At 31.6% G+C, this 19,788-nt stretch overlaps 2 protein-coding genes across 2 annotated transcripts; both read left to right on the top strand.

Moving 5' to 3' along the window:
• Positions 1-1,834: 1,834 nt before the first annotated feature.
• On the top strand, positions 1,835-10,111 carry LOC115889310. The gene is made up of 12 exons (XM_030909272.1): positions 1,835-2,472; positions 3,462-4,412; positions 5,279-5,629; positions 5,691-5,943; positions 6,026-6,098; positions 6,192-6,347; positions 6,402-6,488; positions 6,562-6,900; positions 7,914-8,136; positions 8,689-8,739; positions 9,661-9,723; positions 9,788-10,111. The coding sequence occupies exons 1-12, from the start codon at positions 1,905-1,907 to the stop codon at positions 9,811-9,813; spliced, it is 3,141 nt and encodes a 1,046-aa protein (XP_030765132.1). The 5' UTR covers positions 1,835-1,904; the 3' UTR covers positions 9,814-10,111.
• Positions 10,112-13,200: 3,089 nt separating this feature from the next.
• LOC115889294 lies at positions 13,201-16,741 on the top strand. Its single transcript, XM_030909248.1, has 2 exons — positions 13,201-13,726; positions 16,289-16,741. The coding sequence occupies exons 1-2, from the start codon at positions 13,322-13,324 to the stop codon at positions 16,541-16,543; spliced, it is 660 nt and encodes a 219-aa protein (XP_030765108.1). The 5' UTR covers positions 13,201-13,321; the 3' UTR covers positions 16,544-16,741.
• Positions 16,742-19,788: the final 3,047 nt, after the last annotated feature.

Here is a 19,788-nt window from a genome sequence, read left to right as displayed (position 1 = left end):
TTGGCTAAATAACGGAGAAGAGGCCATAATGTGGATGGAGTAAAAAAACGGATACCTTTAACAACAATGTCAAACGCAGTGGCACCAGAATTTGTATTGAAAATGATTTACTGTAATTGCAAATCTGGATGTAATAAACTATGTACCATTGCGATCAAAAAAAAGTAGTACAAGAATTAGTAGTCCCAGATGGAACTCCTGGTCTATAAGGATATTTGAATTATATTGATTTTTTTTTGGATTTAGCCAACAACACTGTTTTTTTTGTTTATCCCTAATGCATATGCAATGTCCCTTATGGGAACCCCCATCCCTTAATCGCGTAAATATAATCGATTTTTGCTCTGAAGTTAAAGGCATTTTTTAAAAATTATGTGACACTGATACAAGAATATAGACCAGCAGGTTAAATCATATTTTGTTGTACTATTTTTTTTAATCGCAATGGCACATGTTTAAAATCCAATATGCCATGTTCATGCTTGTGTAGTAACTGTAATGGTATTTCTTGCGAGAACAAACAAATATCGGTCGATGAAGAACAAATCGAATAAAATTGTAAATTTCATTTTTTTTTTCTAGAGATGACAGTTTGAAAAGTTAGGTTACAAGTTGGGAACACATTTTTATTAAAATGGTCATAATTTGAATTATTGTTATTCGATTTATAGGGGTATGTTTATAATGTATTTATCATAATGAAAAAGTGTTAAGATCTTGGGTTAAGATCGTAGATGATATTTATGTCAAAAAGACATTCGCAAGTAGTTTATTACATTTTATTTTTTTCTTCCAACCTATAGCCGAATTTTTCAAACTGTTACTGTATTTTTAAAAACAAGTTGTTTACAAAATGGTAACAAAAAGACCTTGGTTCAAGTGCAAATAGCCCCGACCGGAACAAGGTGGAGGCTGCTTTCGCACATTATTAGTACACATGTATTTAGTAAAGGATAGCTTTGACAATTTTTGTTAATTTTGAAATATTATTAAACCACCAATAAATATTTCTTGAAAACGTCACAAGAACTGAATTGATGCTAAATATCCATGTTATTTGTGAATAAGCTTAAAAAATAGTAATTTGCATTTCGGTGATCCCTTTTAAAAATTGCTCGGTTTTCAAAAAAATTTTGTACGTCACTGCGTTAGGAAAATAAACTATTCTTTATTGATTCTGATAGAGTATTTTATTCTCTTTAATTTTTACCTCTTGAAGTTTTTTGCTGTAATGGACCGTTTTCGAGTTATTTACATTTTTCCCAAAAAGTACCAAAATTCAAGATGGCGGCCGTTTTTTTTGATGACGCACACATCGGACAAATGGGGACTTTTAGTATGTTAATAAGGGTTATCAAGGCTAACTATTTTCAATGGTCGCAGCTTTCTAAAAATTTTTGCAAATTCAAAATTATTTGCACTGGCAGAAAAGGTCTATCTTTACAATTTTTCTGTTTACTTCTTCAGTTTAAGTTCTGTAAGTTCTTTAGTTTATTTGCTTTGTCCTTCTATAAGTTTGGGAATTTAAAAATATTCACGTTTGAAAGATGTTTGTTTTATTACTTTCTGCTAAAAAGACCCTCTCCCGAAACTAACAACCGAAAACATCGACTTAAAGGTAAAGGACATAGGAAATAATTTGTTAATAGTATTAATAATAGTATAAAGGAAATAATCTGTTACAATTGGGACACCCTGTATATTTTGTTATTATAAAATGCATGATTTCTTCTGATTCTTTAGAAATTGTTCGTCAAACAAATCCCATTTTATCAACCCACCGTTAATTAATATTCCTAGATAAGATAAGACAGTAGGATAAAGATAAAAAATACTTTATGTTATTGCAAATACTAACGCTTAATATAGTGTATTGTGTTTAAAATTCCATAAAAATTAATATAATGAACAGAGATAACAGTATCTTCGCAGATTCTAAACCTAAAACTTCTAAATCGCACAAAAGTAACAAAGTTTCCAATCTGTTTGAAATCAAACGACCCAAAAAGCACAGAAGCGTGCACAGAACAAATTCGGTACAATCCGATGCAGCATCGGTAAGATCGCTTGAATTGCCTGAGTATTCCAGTAAAAATTCACGTCACAAGCATAAAGTTAGAAAAGGAAGCACGCGCTCTGAAGATCTGGATGTGCTGGAAGATATAAAAAGAAGTCGTTCAGTTGGTGAGCAGTTGCACCACGTTATGGAAGAAAAAACATGTAACGATGATTATAAACTTAACATCAACAGTTTTAAAAATTTGACAGAGGATGTAGAGGACGATAGTGTTGAATATATTTTTTGTGAAACACCTACCAACGATAAAGATGATTTTTTCAAGCTGGACTTGACAGAATCGACAGTAGACTTTGGTGGTTTAAAAATTATGAATATATCTAATGGTGAAGACTGTGCTTTTGAATATAGTTCCTTTAAACAAGATTATGGGGAATATTCCTCCGTAAACAGTGGTGAGTTCGGCTTAAGTTAAATAAAACTCTAAAAAAATTAAGTTATTACTACTTGTTATCAAGGTTATAATTGGGTGTAGTTATCTCAATAATAATTGTCAAATTAGATAACACAGATTTGTAACAAAATGTTTAAATATTAAACTTATATTACAGTTAAAAATTGGCTAGGGCTATCTATTCTTTATTATACAGAATTTTAATGATTCTTGATTGAATATTTTACTATTTTTGGATATTTTCTTAAAAATTATGAGAAAAATGATAAAACTATAAGAAAAAAGGAGCCATAATCCGAAACTGATAAGATTATTTTCGTACACACTGAAAAAATATTGGCGTAATAGTTATTTATGGACTCAAAATTGGCATTATTGTACTAATAATACTAACAATATCTTATTCATATTTGTTGTTTGTTCTTTTAAATTACCTTAAATATTCAATTAGTTCATAATTTGATTTCATACCGGCAAAAACCAATTTAATAGTACAATAAATATAATAAAGACATTAATAGGTACATTGTTTGAAAGTGAATTATAAAACTAAATATCTTTTTGGGGCTAATATTGTCTTTAGTTTTGAATTTTTTTACAACCTTGTTATGTTATCACACCGTTATCAATTGTGAACTGATCTAAATGCAAAAAACACAAGCAAAGAGGCGAAACAATGAAGTCAGGCATTGCTGACCATGTGTAGTCCAAGCAGCAAGACATACAGTGGTTAAAAGCTCAGGTTATCTACAAAAAACTTCATTAAAAAAATGCTTAATTTAAAAAAAATCCGTTATTATATTATTATAACAATCAAGTATACAGATTTCTACAAAATGTCAACTTTATCAAATGTACCAATCTTGGCATCACAGGTATTGGATTTGGATTAGTCAATACTTCTTGATAACGGTCAGTTATAAATGTAACCAAAACATAAGCGTAAGATTTCAGAATTAAATTTATTTATTCCTCTATTTTATTTTCTAGATAGTAAAGACTGTGATAATTTTAATACTTTCGACGACAGCGATAGTGAATTAGGACAATATACCGTACCATTTTGGTTGATGAAAAAAAGCTTTATCCATAAAAACACGAACGATAACCTGGACGACGAGGTATCCCCTCAAATTTCAGAAAAAAGTCTTACTATAAAACGATTTGATACTATCTTCAAAGAGACTGAACCTAAACAAGATGAGACAGAAGAAGACAGTGCCAGTATTTCTGAAGATTCATCAACCGGTACACTTATGGAGAAAAAACATCGTTCTATCAACACACATCATAAAAGGCCACCTCAAATTTCAGAAGAAAGTCTTACTATAGAACGATTTGATACTATCTTCAAAGAGACTGAACCTAAACAAGATGAAATAGAAGAAGACAGTGCCAGTATTTCTGAAGACTCATCAACCGGTACACTTATGGAGAAAAAATATCGTTCTATCAACACATATCATAAAAAGTCACCTGAAATTTCAAAAGAAAGTCTTACTATAGAACGATTTGATACTATCTTCAAAGAGACTGAACCCGAACAAGATGAACAAGAAGAAGATAGTGCCAGTATTTCTGAAGATTCGTCAACCAGTACACTTACCGCAAAAAAGCATCGTTTTATTAAAAATTCAGACGGTACTAGTAGTCGCAGGAGGATGGCACGCAGAAGAACAGGTATTCTTATGAAGCGAAATACTGTCAAAGAATTGGCGCATGTTTTTGAAAATTTCGAGGATGCAAGTAAAAATGGTGAGACTGAGAGTTATCGCAAAAGCTTTTTCGAGGAAATGGAAAAGGAAAATGAACAAATGTTGCTGGATGGGTTTGATGATGACGTTTATTTATCTATAAAGAAACTTCATTTAGATGATGATGGGAATAAAGAAGAAATTGAAAGTTTCGTAGATCCTGACGAGCATGTGGTAAAAAGACAAGGTATCATAATAAGTTTCTAAAGTTTCTAAAGTTTCTAAAGTTTCTAAAGTTTCTAAAGTTTCTAACGTTTCTAAAGTTTCTAAAGTTTCTAACGTTTGATTTGGTTTCTAAGGTTTCTAAAGTTTCTAAAGTTTCTAAAGTTTCTAAAGTTTCTAAAGTTTCTAAAGTTTCTAAAGTTTCTAAAGTTTCTAAAGTTTCTAAAGTTTCTAAAGTTTCTAAAGTTTCTAAAGTTTCTAAAATTTCAAAAGTTTTTAAAGTCTCTAAAGTTTCTAAAGTTTCTAAAATTTTTAAAGTTTTTAAAGTTTTTAAAGTTTCTAAAGTCCCCAAAGCCCCCAAAGCTCCCAAAGTTTCCCAAAGCCTCCCAAAGCCCCCAAAGCTCCAAAGCTCCAAAGCTCCCAAAGCTCCCAAAGTTCCCCTAAAGTTCCTAAAGTTCCCAAAGTTTCCCCCAAAGCCCCAAAGTTTCTAAAGTTTCCAAAGTTCCCAAAGTTTCTCCCTAAAGCTTTCCAAAGCCCCAAAGCTCCCCAAAGCTCCCAAAGCCTAAAGTTTCTAAAGCTCCCAAAGCCCCCAAAGCCTCCAAAGTTCCCAAAGTTCCTAAAGCCTCTAAAGCCTCCAAAGCTCCAAAGCTCCCAAGTTTCTAAAGTTTCTAAAGTTTCTAAAGCCCCAAAGCTCCTAAAAGTTTCTAAAGTTTCTAAAGTTTCTAAAGTTTCTAAAGTTTCTAAAGTTTCTAAAGTCTCTAAAGTTTCTAAAGTTTCTAAAGTTTTTAAAGTTTCTAAAGTTTCTAAAGTTTCTAAAGTTTCTGAAGTTTCTGAAGTTTCTGAAGTTTCTGAAGTTTCTAAAGTTTCTATACAGAACATTGATAATTCTAGACGTAGACCCTTTAACTCTACAAGATGTTGACGACTTCTTCGGAAAAATGTGTTTCAACGAAAATATCGAAGACGGAGTGGATTTTGTAGAAGCCTACAATCAAGATGGGATGGAACTAGTAATATGCACTTACCAACTTGATCGACATAGCATAGACTTGAATCGATTAAATAGTTTGATGATGAGTTCAGAAATTGCATCGCCACTAGTAGAATTGAATGAACAACACCTATTTTTAAGTGACGACTGGCAAAAATTAATGTCATCTGAAAATTATTTTAGTAACGGTGACGATTCGAAAAGGAATACTCTGTATTCTACAACTTCTGGTGATAGTTTTGAAGAAGAAGGTATGTTAATTAAAAGTTAGTTCTTATTTCAACAATTTTTCTTAAACATTTTCATTTTTAGTTCCTATCATTGACGAACGCCGCACCAGCAAACGGCGTGAAACAATAACCGATGAATATGGAGAAGTTAGAATAGAAAGAATCAAATATGTTAACGATGATATTAAGGAGAACGACACTAACAATGATCCTCCAGATAATGAAAATGTAGATAGTAAGTCTGAGTATAATGAGGAGTTTGAAGAGATTGAATTTAACTGTGAACAACTGGAGCACGAAGTAACTATTGGAGCAGCTTTGACTAAAAAATCTCCGTAAGTTATATTATAATTGTTGATTATAAATATTGACACTTCTTTTACTTTATATTCTATTAGTAACGTAACTGTTTTGTAGGATTATGTATATATTAGAAGAACTTGTCCTGACAGAAAAAAAGTATGTTAGAGACTTGGGAAGAGTTATTCGTGTAAGTAGAAAACAGAAAAAATAATGTTTAATAAAAACTAGGTTTTATACAACATTAAGATTATTGGTTATTTCTTTGTATTTCTTTTTTTAGGACTACAAACCGTTCCTTCAAAAAAGCCACCCGGATTTGTGCAGAACTATATTTGGCAACCTGCAACACATCTACGACAGACAAAAACAATTTTGTCATGCTCTAGCAAACTGTCGACTAGATCAGAATCTTATTGCCCGTGTCTTTATTGATTATGTAATATCATAGAGTTACCATTGTTATAACTGTTTCCAATGACTTTAATTTTAGGAAACTTTGTTTGATTTGTATCCAAGATATTTCAAAGGCACTCCAAGAAGTAACGCTGCTGTTAAACGTATTCATGAGGACCTTAAAGTAAGTTTTTTTATTAGAATAATCATAAAACTAGTAAATTCTTGAATATGAAATAATTGTTATTTTTTTATAGAAAAGACAGGAAGAATTACAAAATAAGTTGGGGCTTGCTGCATATATCCTCACACCGGTACAAAGATTAGGAAAGTACAAACTATTACTAGAAAACATTATTAAGGAACTAAAGAAAAATAATGAGACTGTAGGATCTGTGGAAATGGCTTTGGATATAATTAAAAAATACATGCGCAAAGGCAACGACGCTGTGGCAGTAGGATCCATCATGAACAGTACTATTAAAAATTATGGTTCTTTTATTATGAGAGAAAAAATCGCTTTGATGAAACCAAGAAGACTGGACGTTGTAGTGTTTTTGTTTGAACTAGTTGTGGTTATAACCGTGGAAGTACAGGTAAATAATTTAAGGGTACAAAGTACAAACATAGTGGGGCATCTCGATGCGATGCTCGCCAAGATGCTGGCCGCGTCACTCGTCAGGGATGCTAGCCGCGATGCATTCTACGCGCACAGTTTTAAAACGGCGAGTAAATGAGCGTAGGACGCATCGCGACTATCGTACAAACGTGAGATGCTATGAGTGGCAAGTGTTTAGTGACAGTTATAGTTGACAGTAGTATAATAAAAATAATAAAATCTAAATTTGTTTATGGACTTATTTAAATTTATAGCAAGTATTTTAATCACTAGATGATTAAAAAAAGTATACACCCAATATATATGTACCCAACAACGCCCTAATTACGCTCTCCTTTAGGTGTTAACATTTTTTCGGCAACTTTATTAACATTTGAAATTGTCACAACACAACACGCCGGCGCCGCCTAGTTCCAATTCTATTTCACTTATTTTTTACTACCCGAAACAGCGTTACATCACACAAACCTCGTACTAAGTGTTTTTTAGTCTCTGGGCACTAGCAAAAAACTAAAATACTTACATATTATGACAAAACCTCAATTTCAATATTATTTTTGTGTAACTTAGCTTTATAAACTTTATCAACCTGGGCACCTAAAATAGGTGCCCGGTGGTGTAGAGGTACAGGCCCTCGTCTACCAATCTCAAGGTAGTGGGTTCGAATCCTACACCCGGTATTTCATCGGTCGACTATTTTTATTAAAATAAAAATAGTTTGGGTACCTAGGTCGACTACTCAGTTTTAAATGAGTACTTGGGATTCACAATCCTGAGGTAATAATAGGCGGTTGAAGCGTAGTGCTAGCCACATTACCTTCCTTCTATACCGAACGGCTCTAGTATGGCAAGCTGTACCTTACTACTCCCAAGGCGTTACATGCTATATACGGGAGCTATTATATTATTATAAACTTTATAAGTTTTCTAATTTAATTAAATTTGACTTGTATGAACAATCATCTAACTTTATAAACGTTCACATTTTAGAACGACAAGGAACAATTCATGTTTTACAAATGTATATACACCAACGACCTTAGAATTGCGACTTTTAACAACAATACCATTCATCTAACGGATTTCGCTAAAGAGAAGAAAACCCTGAGGTTGAAATACACTTATGTACTGGACGCCAGACTACCAAAAATTAAGGATACTTGGAAACACGAGATAGAGAAGATTTTGTGGAATCAGCTCAACAACATAAAAGGTACTTATAAACTATATTCGTATCTCTCACCCTGTATATTTGTACGGGTTGGTGTAAAAGTATATTAGTAGAGATAATTAGGTTTTTGGAAAAGATATTTAATTCAGGCAATATAATTTATACAATAAAATAATTGAGAATAATAAAAGATCTTTCATAACTATGAGTGTTAAATATCACTTTAGATTTTGTGTGAATGTGTAATATTAGGAGATATTTAAACATAAAAAGAGCCCTTATAACATACAATTGAGAAAAAAAAACGTCGTCAAAGACGGCTGAGGATTGACAATGAATCATAATTTTGGCGAAATCAAGACCCATAATGTTATTTAATTGAATCTAGCATCTTTTGTATTTTTTTATAATTAGTGTTAAAGTTGTTAAAGTTTTTTTATAAGTAGTTATTTAAACAACGCCTAGAGATTGACCCTGCTAAAATTGCCAATGATTGTCATTCCCCAGTCGTCTTTTTTTTCGATTATTCGGGATTTATGTATAATAAATCTGAATAATTACATTAATATACGAATTTTTTTAATTTTTTTTTAGAGAAAGCTCTCCAAAAAAATAAAACACTTCCAAGAATTCCAGTCGCCAAAGGTAACTACCTTAACAAATAATTGAAAATTATTGATTATACAGGGTGATGATCTAGTGTTTTAAAACATATTTTTAACAGCATTAATAATTTGCTTAAAAAAATAGTTTTAACTTTAAAAGGGTACAGAAATTTATATTAAACACGATCATATTTTAAAAACTATTCGGTACAAATAACTACGGTAATTTTAAAATGGTTATTTAATTTAACTACAATATTTTTGTAGTTATATATTTTCTAAATTTCTATACCGTTTTAGAGAAAAAAAAATATGAATATTCCTCTATGTTCAAGTGCAGTAAAAAGGCATTTTCATAAAATTCTAGAAAAGTTTTTTCTTCTAAAATTAGAGAACATACAGTATAGTCATTAGCGTAATTAGCAATTTATTCTGGGGTGGGCCTGGGGGGGCGCCTGAGTATATAAACGCTCACCTTGTAGATTGTACTTTAGTTTATAATCATCTGCTGATGATGCTAACATGGTTAGCGAAACGCGCGTCCAGTGTAAAAGTAAAAGTGTTTTGGTGTATTGTGGTGATTTAGTGTTTTTATTTTGCTGTGTAACACCAAAGGTTCCAACCCTCAACTGTAATCTTGGTTATCAAACCGTGTTCCCGTAGATTACTTAAATACCTACAAATTTAAAAAAAAATTAACACATTTTTTGAACACAACAAAATAATATTAACTAAACAAAACTAAAAAACGGAATGTTTACTGCATCTCAAGCAAATAAAAATTAATACGTAGACAAGAGTCATAATTCAGGATTTCTCTGGGGGGTGCCGGTTCTTAGTTACGCCAATGAGTATAGTTTTACCGGCAGATTTCACTAACCTGGCTTACAGAACACTGGCTCAACCTGTATAATAGTATAATAAGAGATAATTAATATTTTTTTATATTTCCCTATTACAGTAGAAGAAAAGGAGGTAAAAGCAAAGTCGAAAACAGTTCCCAGGCGATCAAAATCAGTAACAGGTATAATTATTATTAAATAATCATCCAAATTATTTTTTATAACTAAAACAAGTAAAATTTTTAGGAAACTCAGTTTTCTACATGAGATAAGATGACAAAAATTTGCTCAGTGACTGGACGGGACTGTATTTAAAATAAAATATTATCAGTCACCGTATAAAAATGTGATTCTATATTATTTCTAATTTATTTACTTTTTTTATCTATTAAATTGTTTAAGCACGATTTTTTCGTGGTTTTTGAAATTATACTAACTACTTAATCTATGAAATTTGCGTATATTGTTTTTATATACCTAATGTTGAAAAAAATACGCCACATATTATCAAATAATGTGAAAGAAATTGAAATTTGTATGATTTTATTTTGTAATAAAACTATAATAAGTTTTGAAATTTCTTTTATAGTTTTAGGCTCGGTTTTAGGCTAGCCGCGCAGGGGAAGCGAAAATTTAACAAAAATGCTATTTTTCAGTCGTTTTGCAAAATGCCTAGTTAGAATATCACTCAATAATATTTGCTGTACAGGGTGGTCGAAATTGGTCTGTTTTAACAGAGAAAACCTATTTCCTAACGAGATAGAGCAAAACCGACCATAGATGTCATGGGCTCGATTTCTGAGACACGTTTAATGGCGTAAACCGCCTGTTGATATTTTCACTGCCAACTGAAATACGGGGTCTTTTTGAATTTTTTACCATTTGGAAAATTGCCCATAACTTTTGTATTTCGCGGAATAATAAAATTCTGTAAAAACGTTCTTAAGTTACTTTTTTAAGCACAATCCAGTGGCGTAGTCAGTTTTTTATACATGCTCTTTTTGTCAGAAATAATAAAAAATATAATTTTTTAAATGGAAATCATAGTTGGCTATGAACTTAAAAAAAATGCTGGCTTTTAACCCTTTCCAACCATATAAACTTATGTGTATTTATTTCTAAGAATGAGGGAAATATTAGATTTTTTATCTTTGTATCGAAGCGGGCCTGATTTTGTGTTGACGTAGTTGCCTAATTATTTTTTATCACAATTTAATACCCTATATTATTATTTATCTGCATAATTAAAAACTTTTGAAAAGGTAAATCAACATTATATGTTAGTATTACCAACTACAATTAAAACGCTAGGGTTACAACTGAACTATAAAATGGAGAATTTAGAGAGAATTGGGTTGGAACAAAGGGCCCATATCTTGGCCTCCTAGGTCCTGTGATTTAACTTCTTTCGACTTTTTTATGGGGGAAATTTAAAGACCTTATATATAAGAGAAGAACCATTGGGACAAGAGAAAGAATTGCAGAAGGCTACTAGGTAAGCTTTTGGACTTATTAAACCAGTTTGCCTAATAAATCGTTGTAACTCGTAACGCAAAAGATGTTTATTGTGTATTCAACAAGGAGGTGCTCAATTTGAACATCTTTGATTTTTTTAGAAACTATATTCGTCACCCAAAAAACGTTTTTTTAGTTTTGTTCTTTGTTTATTGTATCGATTTCAGTTGTAATTACTAATACTAATAATTACTATTACTAATAATAATAGAATGTTAATTTATCTTTTCAAAAGTCTTTAATTATGCAGATAAATAATAATATAGAATATTAAATTGTGATAAAAAATCATTAAGCAAATAGGCCAACTCAAAATCAAAGCCCGCTTCGATATAAAGATAAAAACCCTCATATTTCTCTCATTCTTAGAAATAGATACCCATAACTTTATATCGTTGAAAAGGGTTAAACGCCAGCATTTTTTTAAGTTCACAGCCAACTACGAATTCCATTTATAAAATTATATTTTTTATTCTTTCTGACAAAAAGAGCAAGCATAGAAAAAAACTGACTACGCCACTGGATTGGGCTTAAAAAAGTGCCTTAAGAACAAAACAAAATAAAAACACTAAATCACCACAATACACCAAAACACTTTTACTTTTACACTGGACGCGCGTTTCGCTAACCATGTTAGCATCATCAGCGGATGATTATAAACTTCAGTTCTTAATGATTATAAACTTCAGTTCTTACTTCAGTTTATAATCATCTGCTGATGATGCTAACATGGTTAGCAAAACGCGCGTCCAGTGTAAAAGTAAAAGTGTTTTGGTGTATTGTGGTGATTTAGTGTTTTTATTTTCCAACCCTCAACTGTAGCCTTAAGAACGTTTTTACAGAATTTTATTATTCCGCGAAATAAAAAAGTTATAGGCAATTTTCAAAATGGTAAAAAATTAAAAAAAAAAAACGTATCTCTGTTGGCAGTGAAAATAGAGGGAATAGGTTTTCGCTGTTAAAACAGACTAATTTCGACCACCCTGTACATTTCTGCCAAAAGGCCGCTTGTTTTCAGTCAACGTTCAAAATGCCTAATGAAGCCTAGTCATGCCTAATGAAGCTTAGTGAGATTGCACAAAACATTTTACGCAAAATTGGTATATCTAGCCTATATTTTTCCAAGGACATTTCTTGAACTTCTCTTTCAAAATTGGGAAATAATGGCACAAAATAATGACGATTCTGTTAATGAGGGTGTGGTCAAGGACGATTATTATTATTATTTTCATCAAGACAGCAAAGTTCCACCAAGAAGCAGCCCTTGACACGGAACCGAATTAGAGAATATAGTAATTAAATTTAATTTACTGAGTGCGTCTCAAATGTGGCTCACACCTATAATTTTTTTTTTCGGATAAAAAAAACGAGGTTTGGTATGTTAGTATATGACATAAATTAGTATTAATTTACGTATTCCATTGTTTTCGGTCACTTCCTGTTTCAGCGGAAATGATTACAACTTTTGATTTTTAAATGGGACCCTCAGTATATTTTACTTTGTTCGATAGAAAGTGACATTCTCATTGAAAAAAATCTTATTTTAAATTTCAATCTAAAAAACCGTGGCTATGTTAAAAACATTTATTTTTAATCAAGTAGCCTTGGAAAAATTGATCGTCTAATGTTTTTAGGGTCTTGTCCTGTCCGGTTAAGAGATGCCGAAATCGTATTTTAATCATATCTCACTTTTTTAAATGGAACGAGGGTGGTTCATTAGCATAATTGGAAAAATCATTTTTTTACAAATAATTTGGTACCACACACTTGATATTCGAGTCAAATTGTCGCTATCGCATGTTGGAATTAAGTTGACATATGATATGTCATTCTATTCAGAGCAGCGATTTCAAAAGCGAAATTATTCAAAAATTATAGTCATTTCCGGTGAAACAGGAAGTGACCTAAAACAACTGAATACGTCAATCGATCCTAATTCACGTCATATACAAATCTCGTTTTTTTATCTGAAAAAATAAGTTATAGGGGTGAGCCATTTCTGAGACAAACCCGGTATACTCTTGCTTCAAATTCCCCCCAAAATTCCCCCTAGATAGGTATTTTTTTGATGAAATTCCCAGAACATATTCATCCAAATTAATCTTACAGGACAACCTTATCGTGACTGATAAGGATAAAAATAAAATACGATAGGTATATATCTTAAATCAGCCCCATCATTTCTATTTCCCTGGTAATACACCTTTTTAATTACCAAAGTTTAAAGTAGCACCGTCAAAATCGTATTCTACTAACAATATATTCATGGCAAACTCAAACGCTGAAGCTGGAATAGAAATTCATGATGTAGACCCAACTAGTGATGAGAATATGCGTGTTGTTGCACGAAAACCAAATATAACACGAAGTACATCGCTAACAGAAAGAATAAGAGCTGGGTTAAGAAGTATTACCAACCGCAAGTATCGTACAGTAGCTGTTACCGAGAAAGAAATAACTATAGCAAGTATTTCACCTCCTCTGACTCTGAGCACGAACAACAATACCCAACTTGTTGGACCTATCAATTCTAAATACACATTATTAGGCTGTTTTTTCGATATAAATGGTTATGGAGACTTTCTGATGATGGACGAGTTCAAAGTAACGCAACTTACAAAACTGACTATGATGGTGTTTTTGTACGAAAATATTATGATTTTTACTATGGTAAGTGGGTTCGGGGGCAAATAAGCCTTATCTTACTATTAGTGGAGTGCACTGAGAGAAAAAACGTTGTAAAATCAAAAATAATGCTAACGAATCAAATAAAATCAAACATGTTTTGGCCTCATTAATGCTCATAATTGAATTATGCATATACTCGTATATAAAACATACATGATCATTGTCATTGTTAGTGGTATATCAGATTTAGAATAAAAATGCTGCCTATTTGATTTAAAGAAATATACATTTGTTTATTAGTGTTTTCCTTTTGTTTTTCAAATACATTCCTTTTATTTCAAGCTTTTCTCTTTATATTTTCAAATGTAATGCTTAATGATTTATTAATATGTCACTTTGTTTAAAACTTGAGTTGATTTTAATCGAATAGGATCAGTACTAACAATTTAAATGAAATAAATATCAAATTTATTAGGAAGATAACTTTATTTCGGAATTAATCTTTTGGTGATAAGTAGGTAAATACAATTGTATTGAATGTCTTCCAAAATCAAAAAAAATAATAGATATAAGGGTATCCTGGTGAATTTTGTCTAGTGACGAATGGTTTTTGTAATGTCCTGGAATTGATCTGTCTTTATTAGATTCCTTCAAAGGTCACAGAGATTCTAAAAAAGAAAGCAACGTTTAGTTAAATATATGATACTTTTCTCTATCTTAAAACTGGAGTTAACCTGAAACAAAAATGTTTATATACAGGGTATACAGGATTTGCAGGTTTTCTGAATCGTATAATTGCAAAAAACAGTATTTTTTAGGTTCCTAACGCCACTATAGATGAGAAAACCGCGCCATGGTGAATTTAAAAAGTGGTGTTCTTAAATTCCTTGAAAAAAAAAATTCTTCATTCTTTCGCGAAAAGATATTGTCGTTGGGTAATACATTAAATTTACCACCCTGTACAAATTTCTGTTCTTTACAGGATGAGGCAACGATAGAGTAAAGTCCAATATCTCAATAATTGTTTGGAGGTTTACAAATAAATGTTAAATACAAAAGTTATAGGGAAGGTTAAGATACACGTTTTAAATTATTGTAGAATATATTTGTATTGTATATTTTTTTGTATTATTGTATATTTTTTTTGTATTGTATATTATTTGTATTGTTATATTGTAGAAAATACTGGGTGCTTCATAAAGTAAAAAAAAATAAGGAAGGTTGGAAAAAATATATTTTTTTATTTATTTATTAATATCTCTGATATTATCGAAATATATTTACTCATATATAATATATTATGTAAAGTGATCCAAAAGGAAGCCAAAAATGCAATAATATACAGGGTGTTCCATTTAAAAAAAAACATCGATCCACTTACACATTGTTGAGCCACCCTATAGAAGTTGAAATATTTTCCTGAAATACATCCTCGTACATACTTTAGGTTTGAACTTAAACAAAATTCTCAAGTTTTTTATTCTAGGAGCTACAGATGCCCGACGCACTACTGCCGGACCTTGTATATTATAAAAAAATATTATTAGATAAAAAAGTTATAGAATTTTACGTAGAATTTAAAAAATAAAATAAAAAATAGGGTGTTGCATTTAACAATTTATATCCGCAACACTTTTTTGAAACACTCTGTATATTCTACAATAATTTTAAAAGGTGTATCTTAACCCTCCCTATAACTTTTATATTTAACATTTTTTGTAAATCTCAAAACAAAGGAGATATTGACCTTACTCTATCGTTGACTCACCCTGTACATTCTGTAATGTTCATCAATATATTTTTTTACCTTTTATACTGGTACGAGCTGTAGTAAGTTCCACCTTTTTAACAATTTTGCTAGCTTGACTTCGTATTCCTTTACATCTGAATTTTCATCATCTAGTGAAATATTACTTTGCAAATTTGAATTGGTGAATTCGTCCAGCGTTAAATTCAAAATCACAATGCATCATTTCGTCCGGCGTCGGTCGTTTCCATCACTCTTCAAGAAAACCTTTGGCCGCCTTAATGCTACTGAAATAATATTAACGTTTGATCATTCTAAACAAGTACTTAAACAACACATTACCTGTAAACGATACAATTCTCCTTTTTGTCACTAACAACTGTCGTATACAATAAATATCATTGTACTATTCAAAATCATGGAACGCGACAAAAATCATACAACAACGTGTGGCTTAATTGGGCTTATCCCGTCAATACCGCCAAACACCATCTTTCGATGTCCACCTCAAATGCATGCCTAACAGAAATGTTAGCAATTCTTATAGAAATAGTGCTTTTCCGGGATGTGGAGCCATCTTGTATGTATGCATTTGTATATGTGTGTTTATTTAAATACTAAAGTCAAAGCAACGCATTTAAATGGTGTTTAATGGTAACTTTGTAATATATCTCATTAACAATACAATGCAAAAAGTTTTATAAAAACCGAGGACGCCTAAATTTCATAGGGTTTTAAAATTATCATCCTTAAAATTAATTAAAATATATTATTTTTATCTACCTTTTCAAGGCCAGTAACATCATCATAAGACATATTTAATAATATTAACTTATATTTATTTGACTTAATTCTAGAAAGAACCCAATAAAGACTCATATTACTTCAAAGACAGCATTAGAATGGAGGATCTTTATTTATGTGCAATCAAAAAGAAAACTGTTCTGGTTGTTAAGAATCACACCAAAAGCAGAAGATATCATAAAGAAATATTCTTCGAGTTGCATACGTCATCAGAAGACATACAATTTAAATGGCGCATTGCCCTACAAAAGTACTTGTGGAAGCAGTTTGCTAAAGTGAAACAAGAGAAACAAGAAAACCTAGTTTAACAAAGACACTCTCAGTAGTGTTAATATAATATGGAGTATCTAAAAACCAGCTGCAAATTTACCGAGTGAACACAAAATATAACATATTTCTATTACTACACTTCTCATTTCTGTAAAGTATAGGTTACACTAGTGCAAGTATATGAGTATCCATAGTTTCTCTAATAAGTCAAGTATTAAAAATATGCATACACATCATTTTTTTATTGGTAATTTTTACCACTCTTATAAGTTGATTTGGACAAAATGGGGTGCTCTTAGCTACCTCCACAGCTGTCCTGGACGAACCCCACAATTCTGAGCTACTCTTTATTTATAAGCTCCAAAAAGAGGCTTTATTTTCCCGTTTTGCCCCTTTTATTTTTTTCTCTATCTCCAAGGTTGCAAACGGTGCCTCATGCTGTTGTTTGCCTATGCTTCTTGTTTTCTGTTTCATGGGATTGGCTGCATCGTTGCATTCTTTACCAGACTGATGATGCTGGAAGGCAGATACACTAATGTACATTTGTGTAGCAGTTACACTGGTATACACTGGTGTATACGGTTACAAGTTTGTTAAGGGCTATGCCGATAAAAATGTAAATAAATATAAATTGTAAGTTTTGGGTTCGTTGAAGGACTATTAGAGCTCCCATTTAAATATAGTTTTACAAGATATAGAAATATACAATATACAAATAAAGATATACAAATAAATAAAAAATATCAAAGTTGTATTTTTTTAAATAGAACACCCTGTATATTATTACATTTTTAGTTTCTACGATTAAAATAAAGGAAAATTTGATCAAGGCTTATCATACTTAAACTTTGCCGTTTTTTAAATATTTTCAATTTTGTGGAATTGCAGTAAAAATTTTTAGGCTTCATTTCTCCAAGGGTATCAAAGTTTTTAATACTAAATATTTACTGAAGATTATTTATTGATTATATATTGGTGTTGCAATAATAAAAATTATACTACCTTATACAGAGTGTCTAAAAATTTATATTAAATAATTACTAGCTTTAAACGGCAATAACTTGTTACATCCCTACATCAACTACAAAAGTGGATAGCTGCGGCACTAGAGAGGCAAGCGGGAAACAACACGCCGTAACACACACACGTGTGATAGCGTGTTATGGCGTCGGTTGGCGTGGCGTGTTGCCTAGTGTGGACGCAATACATGTAATTAAATGGAAAACATACGCACAGATCTTCACAACGACGTAGCATGGAATCGCGCGGCGTAGCGGGTTGGCTAATGGGGTCCTGGCATTAGTCTCCCGTTGGATTAATGCAGCAGTGTTTACAAAAAATAACTATTTTATTTTGTAGATTTTCTTAGAGTGGCGAAATTCCCATAAGACTTTTTGAAGAGATGAATCCGCCGCAGAGGTATAGACATGTTTTATTTATTTGTTTCATGTATACTGATTTGGATTATTTCTTCTAATATCCTTCTCTTCAAAGCAGATAATTAAATACGTTATTAATATAGTTAATAATATTAGATTGGTACTGTTTCATTCTCGACCATATGACAACTATGTTTAAGGTTGAAATTATAATGGCAAAAAGATAGTAGTAATGTTGGTTGCCTAGAATGGTTCTATCTTTACTATTAAGCGAAATAACTCCAATTTGCTACCAAAATGGAACACTATATTATGTATACACATAACTACGTTATGTGTATACTGTAGCATGAAGATCCTCCTATATGGTATTTTTTTTTTAAATTCCGTGAACATATTTCCATTATAATCTTTTTTCAAACTTTAAAAACTGTAATCTTTAATAGAATTTCAAAAAATAATCACAGGACAACCTTATCAGCTGATAAGAATAATGAAAATAAAATATGATATGTTTTGAATCATTATTAGTTCCCTAGTAATAAACTTTTTGAAGTACGACATTTTAGAATAGCAGTGAAAATATCGTATGGTTATAACATAATAGATCCATGGAAAACACCAACACAACAGCAACAGTGTTCCATGATGTGGATCTTACTAGTGATGAGCACAACAAGTGTGTGACACGGAAACCATCGATAACACAAAGAATTAAAAATCGATTTAGAGGAAAAAGTCAGCGCAGACATCATACAGTAGCCGCGACTGACAAGGAAATGATCATAGCAAGTATTTCGTCTCCAGTGTGTCTGAACTATAGTACTCAAAGTGATGAAGCTCTTGAATCCAAATATTCTATATTGTCGTGTCCTTTCGATATAAAAAGGCTATGGAGAGTTTCTGATGATGGACGAATTAAAGTGAAGCATCCGAAAAACTAAGCCTGATGGTGTTTTTTGAAAACGAAGGGATTATGATTTTTACCAGTGTAAGTAGGTTGGATAAATAATTGTTATCTTACTATAACAGTTTCAGCTTGTAATGTTAGTTGTAACGAAATATGTACATTTTGAAAAAAAAATTACTTATAAAAAACTTATATCATATAAAAAAAAAACTGCGTCAAAGACGGCTCTGCAGTCGGCAGTTAAAAGGCGGCAAGTGATTGTTTTTCAATTTTGAGATTTTTGCATTTTTAGACTAATGTGATCCTACTCCAAGAACGGTGAACTAATAAGATTGCTCATATCCTCATAAGACGAACGTTCGCCTCTTCCCGCGCTTCAGCTGACAGTTGTGACGTCATTGTAGTCCTTGTCATGATAGTGTGTATTATTAGTTGCCTATGGTAAACTTATAAAAATAACAGCTGAGAAATTTTGAGTTAATTATTTTGTCAATTTTAAATGTGAAAAAGGTGTCTTTAAAGTTTTTAGAGCTATAGAGTGTATAAATACGTTTATTTTGTGTTGTGGATTATGACAAAGTGCATACTAAGTGCCCACGATTTTGTTTATTAATTATTTTAAAGCAAAATATGGAAGTACTCTAAAAAGAATGCTTGCAAAAGGTGATGCTGGCAACTGCTGTTCTTAAAAATGCATTATCCGAATATTTAATACGATTTATACAGTTAATTTTCTCTACTGCATACATATAAGGTGTTTAAATAAATAAACTAAATAATGAACGTTTTGCATTCGGCAACCAATAATGCACGTGTGTATATTATTGGTTGCCGGATAAGGACTAATAACCATGACAAGGACTACAATGACGTCAATAAGCGAGTAGTTTTCGCATGCACCTGGCGGACACTTTTGGCTGAATGAGCAGTCCTATTAGGTTAACTGTTCTTTGGTTAGAGTGACTTGAATTAACGTTAGCCTAGAAAAGATCCA

Source organism: Sitophilus oryzae, unplaced genomic scaffold (assembly GCF_002938485.1).
Source record: "Sitophilus oryzae breed Bouriz unplaced genomic scaffold, Soryzae_2.0 scaffold_1175_pilon_pilon, whole genome shotgun sequence".
NCBI lineage: Eukaryota > Metazoa > Arthropoda > Insecta > Coleoptera > Curculionidae > Sitophilus > Sitophilus oryzae.
This window is presented reverse-complemented; position numbering and strand designations above follow the sequence as displayed.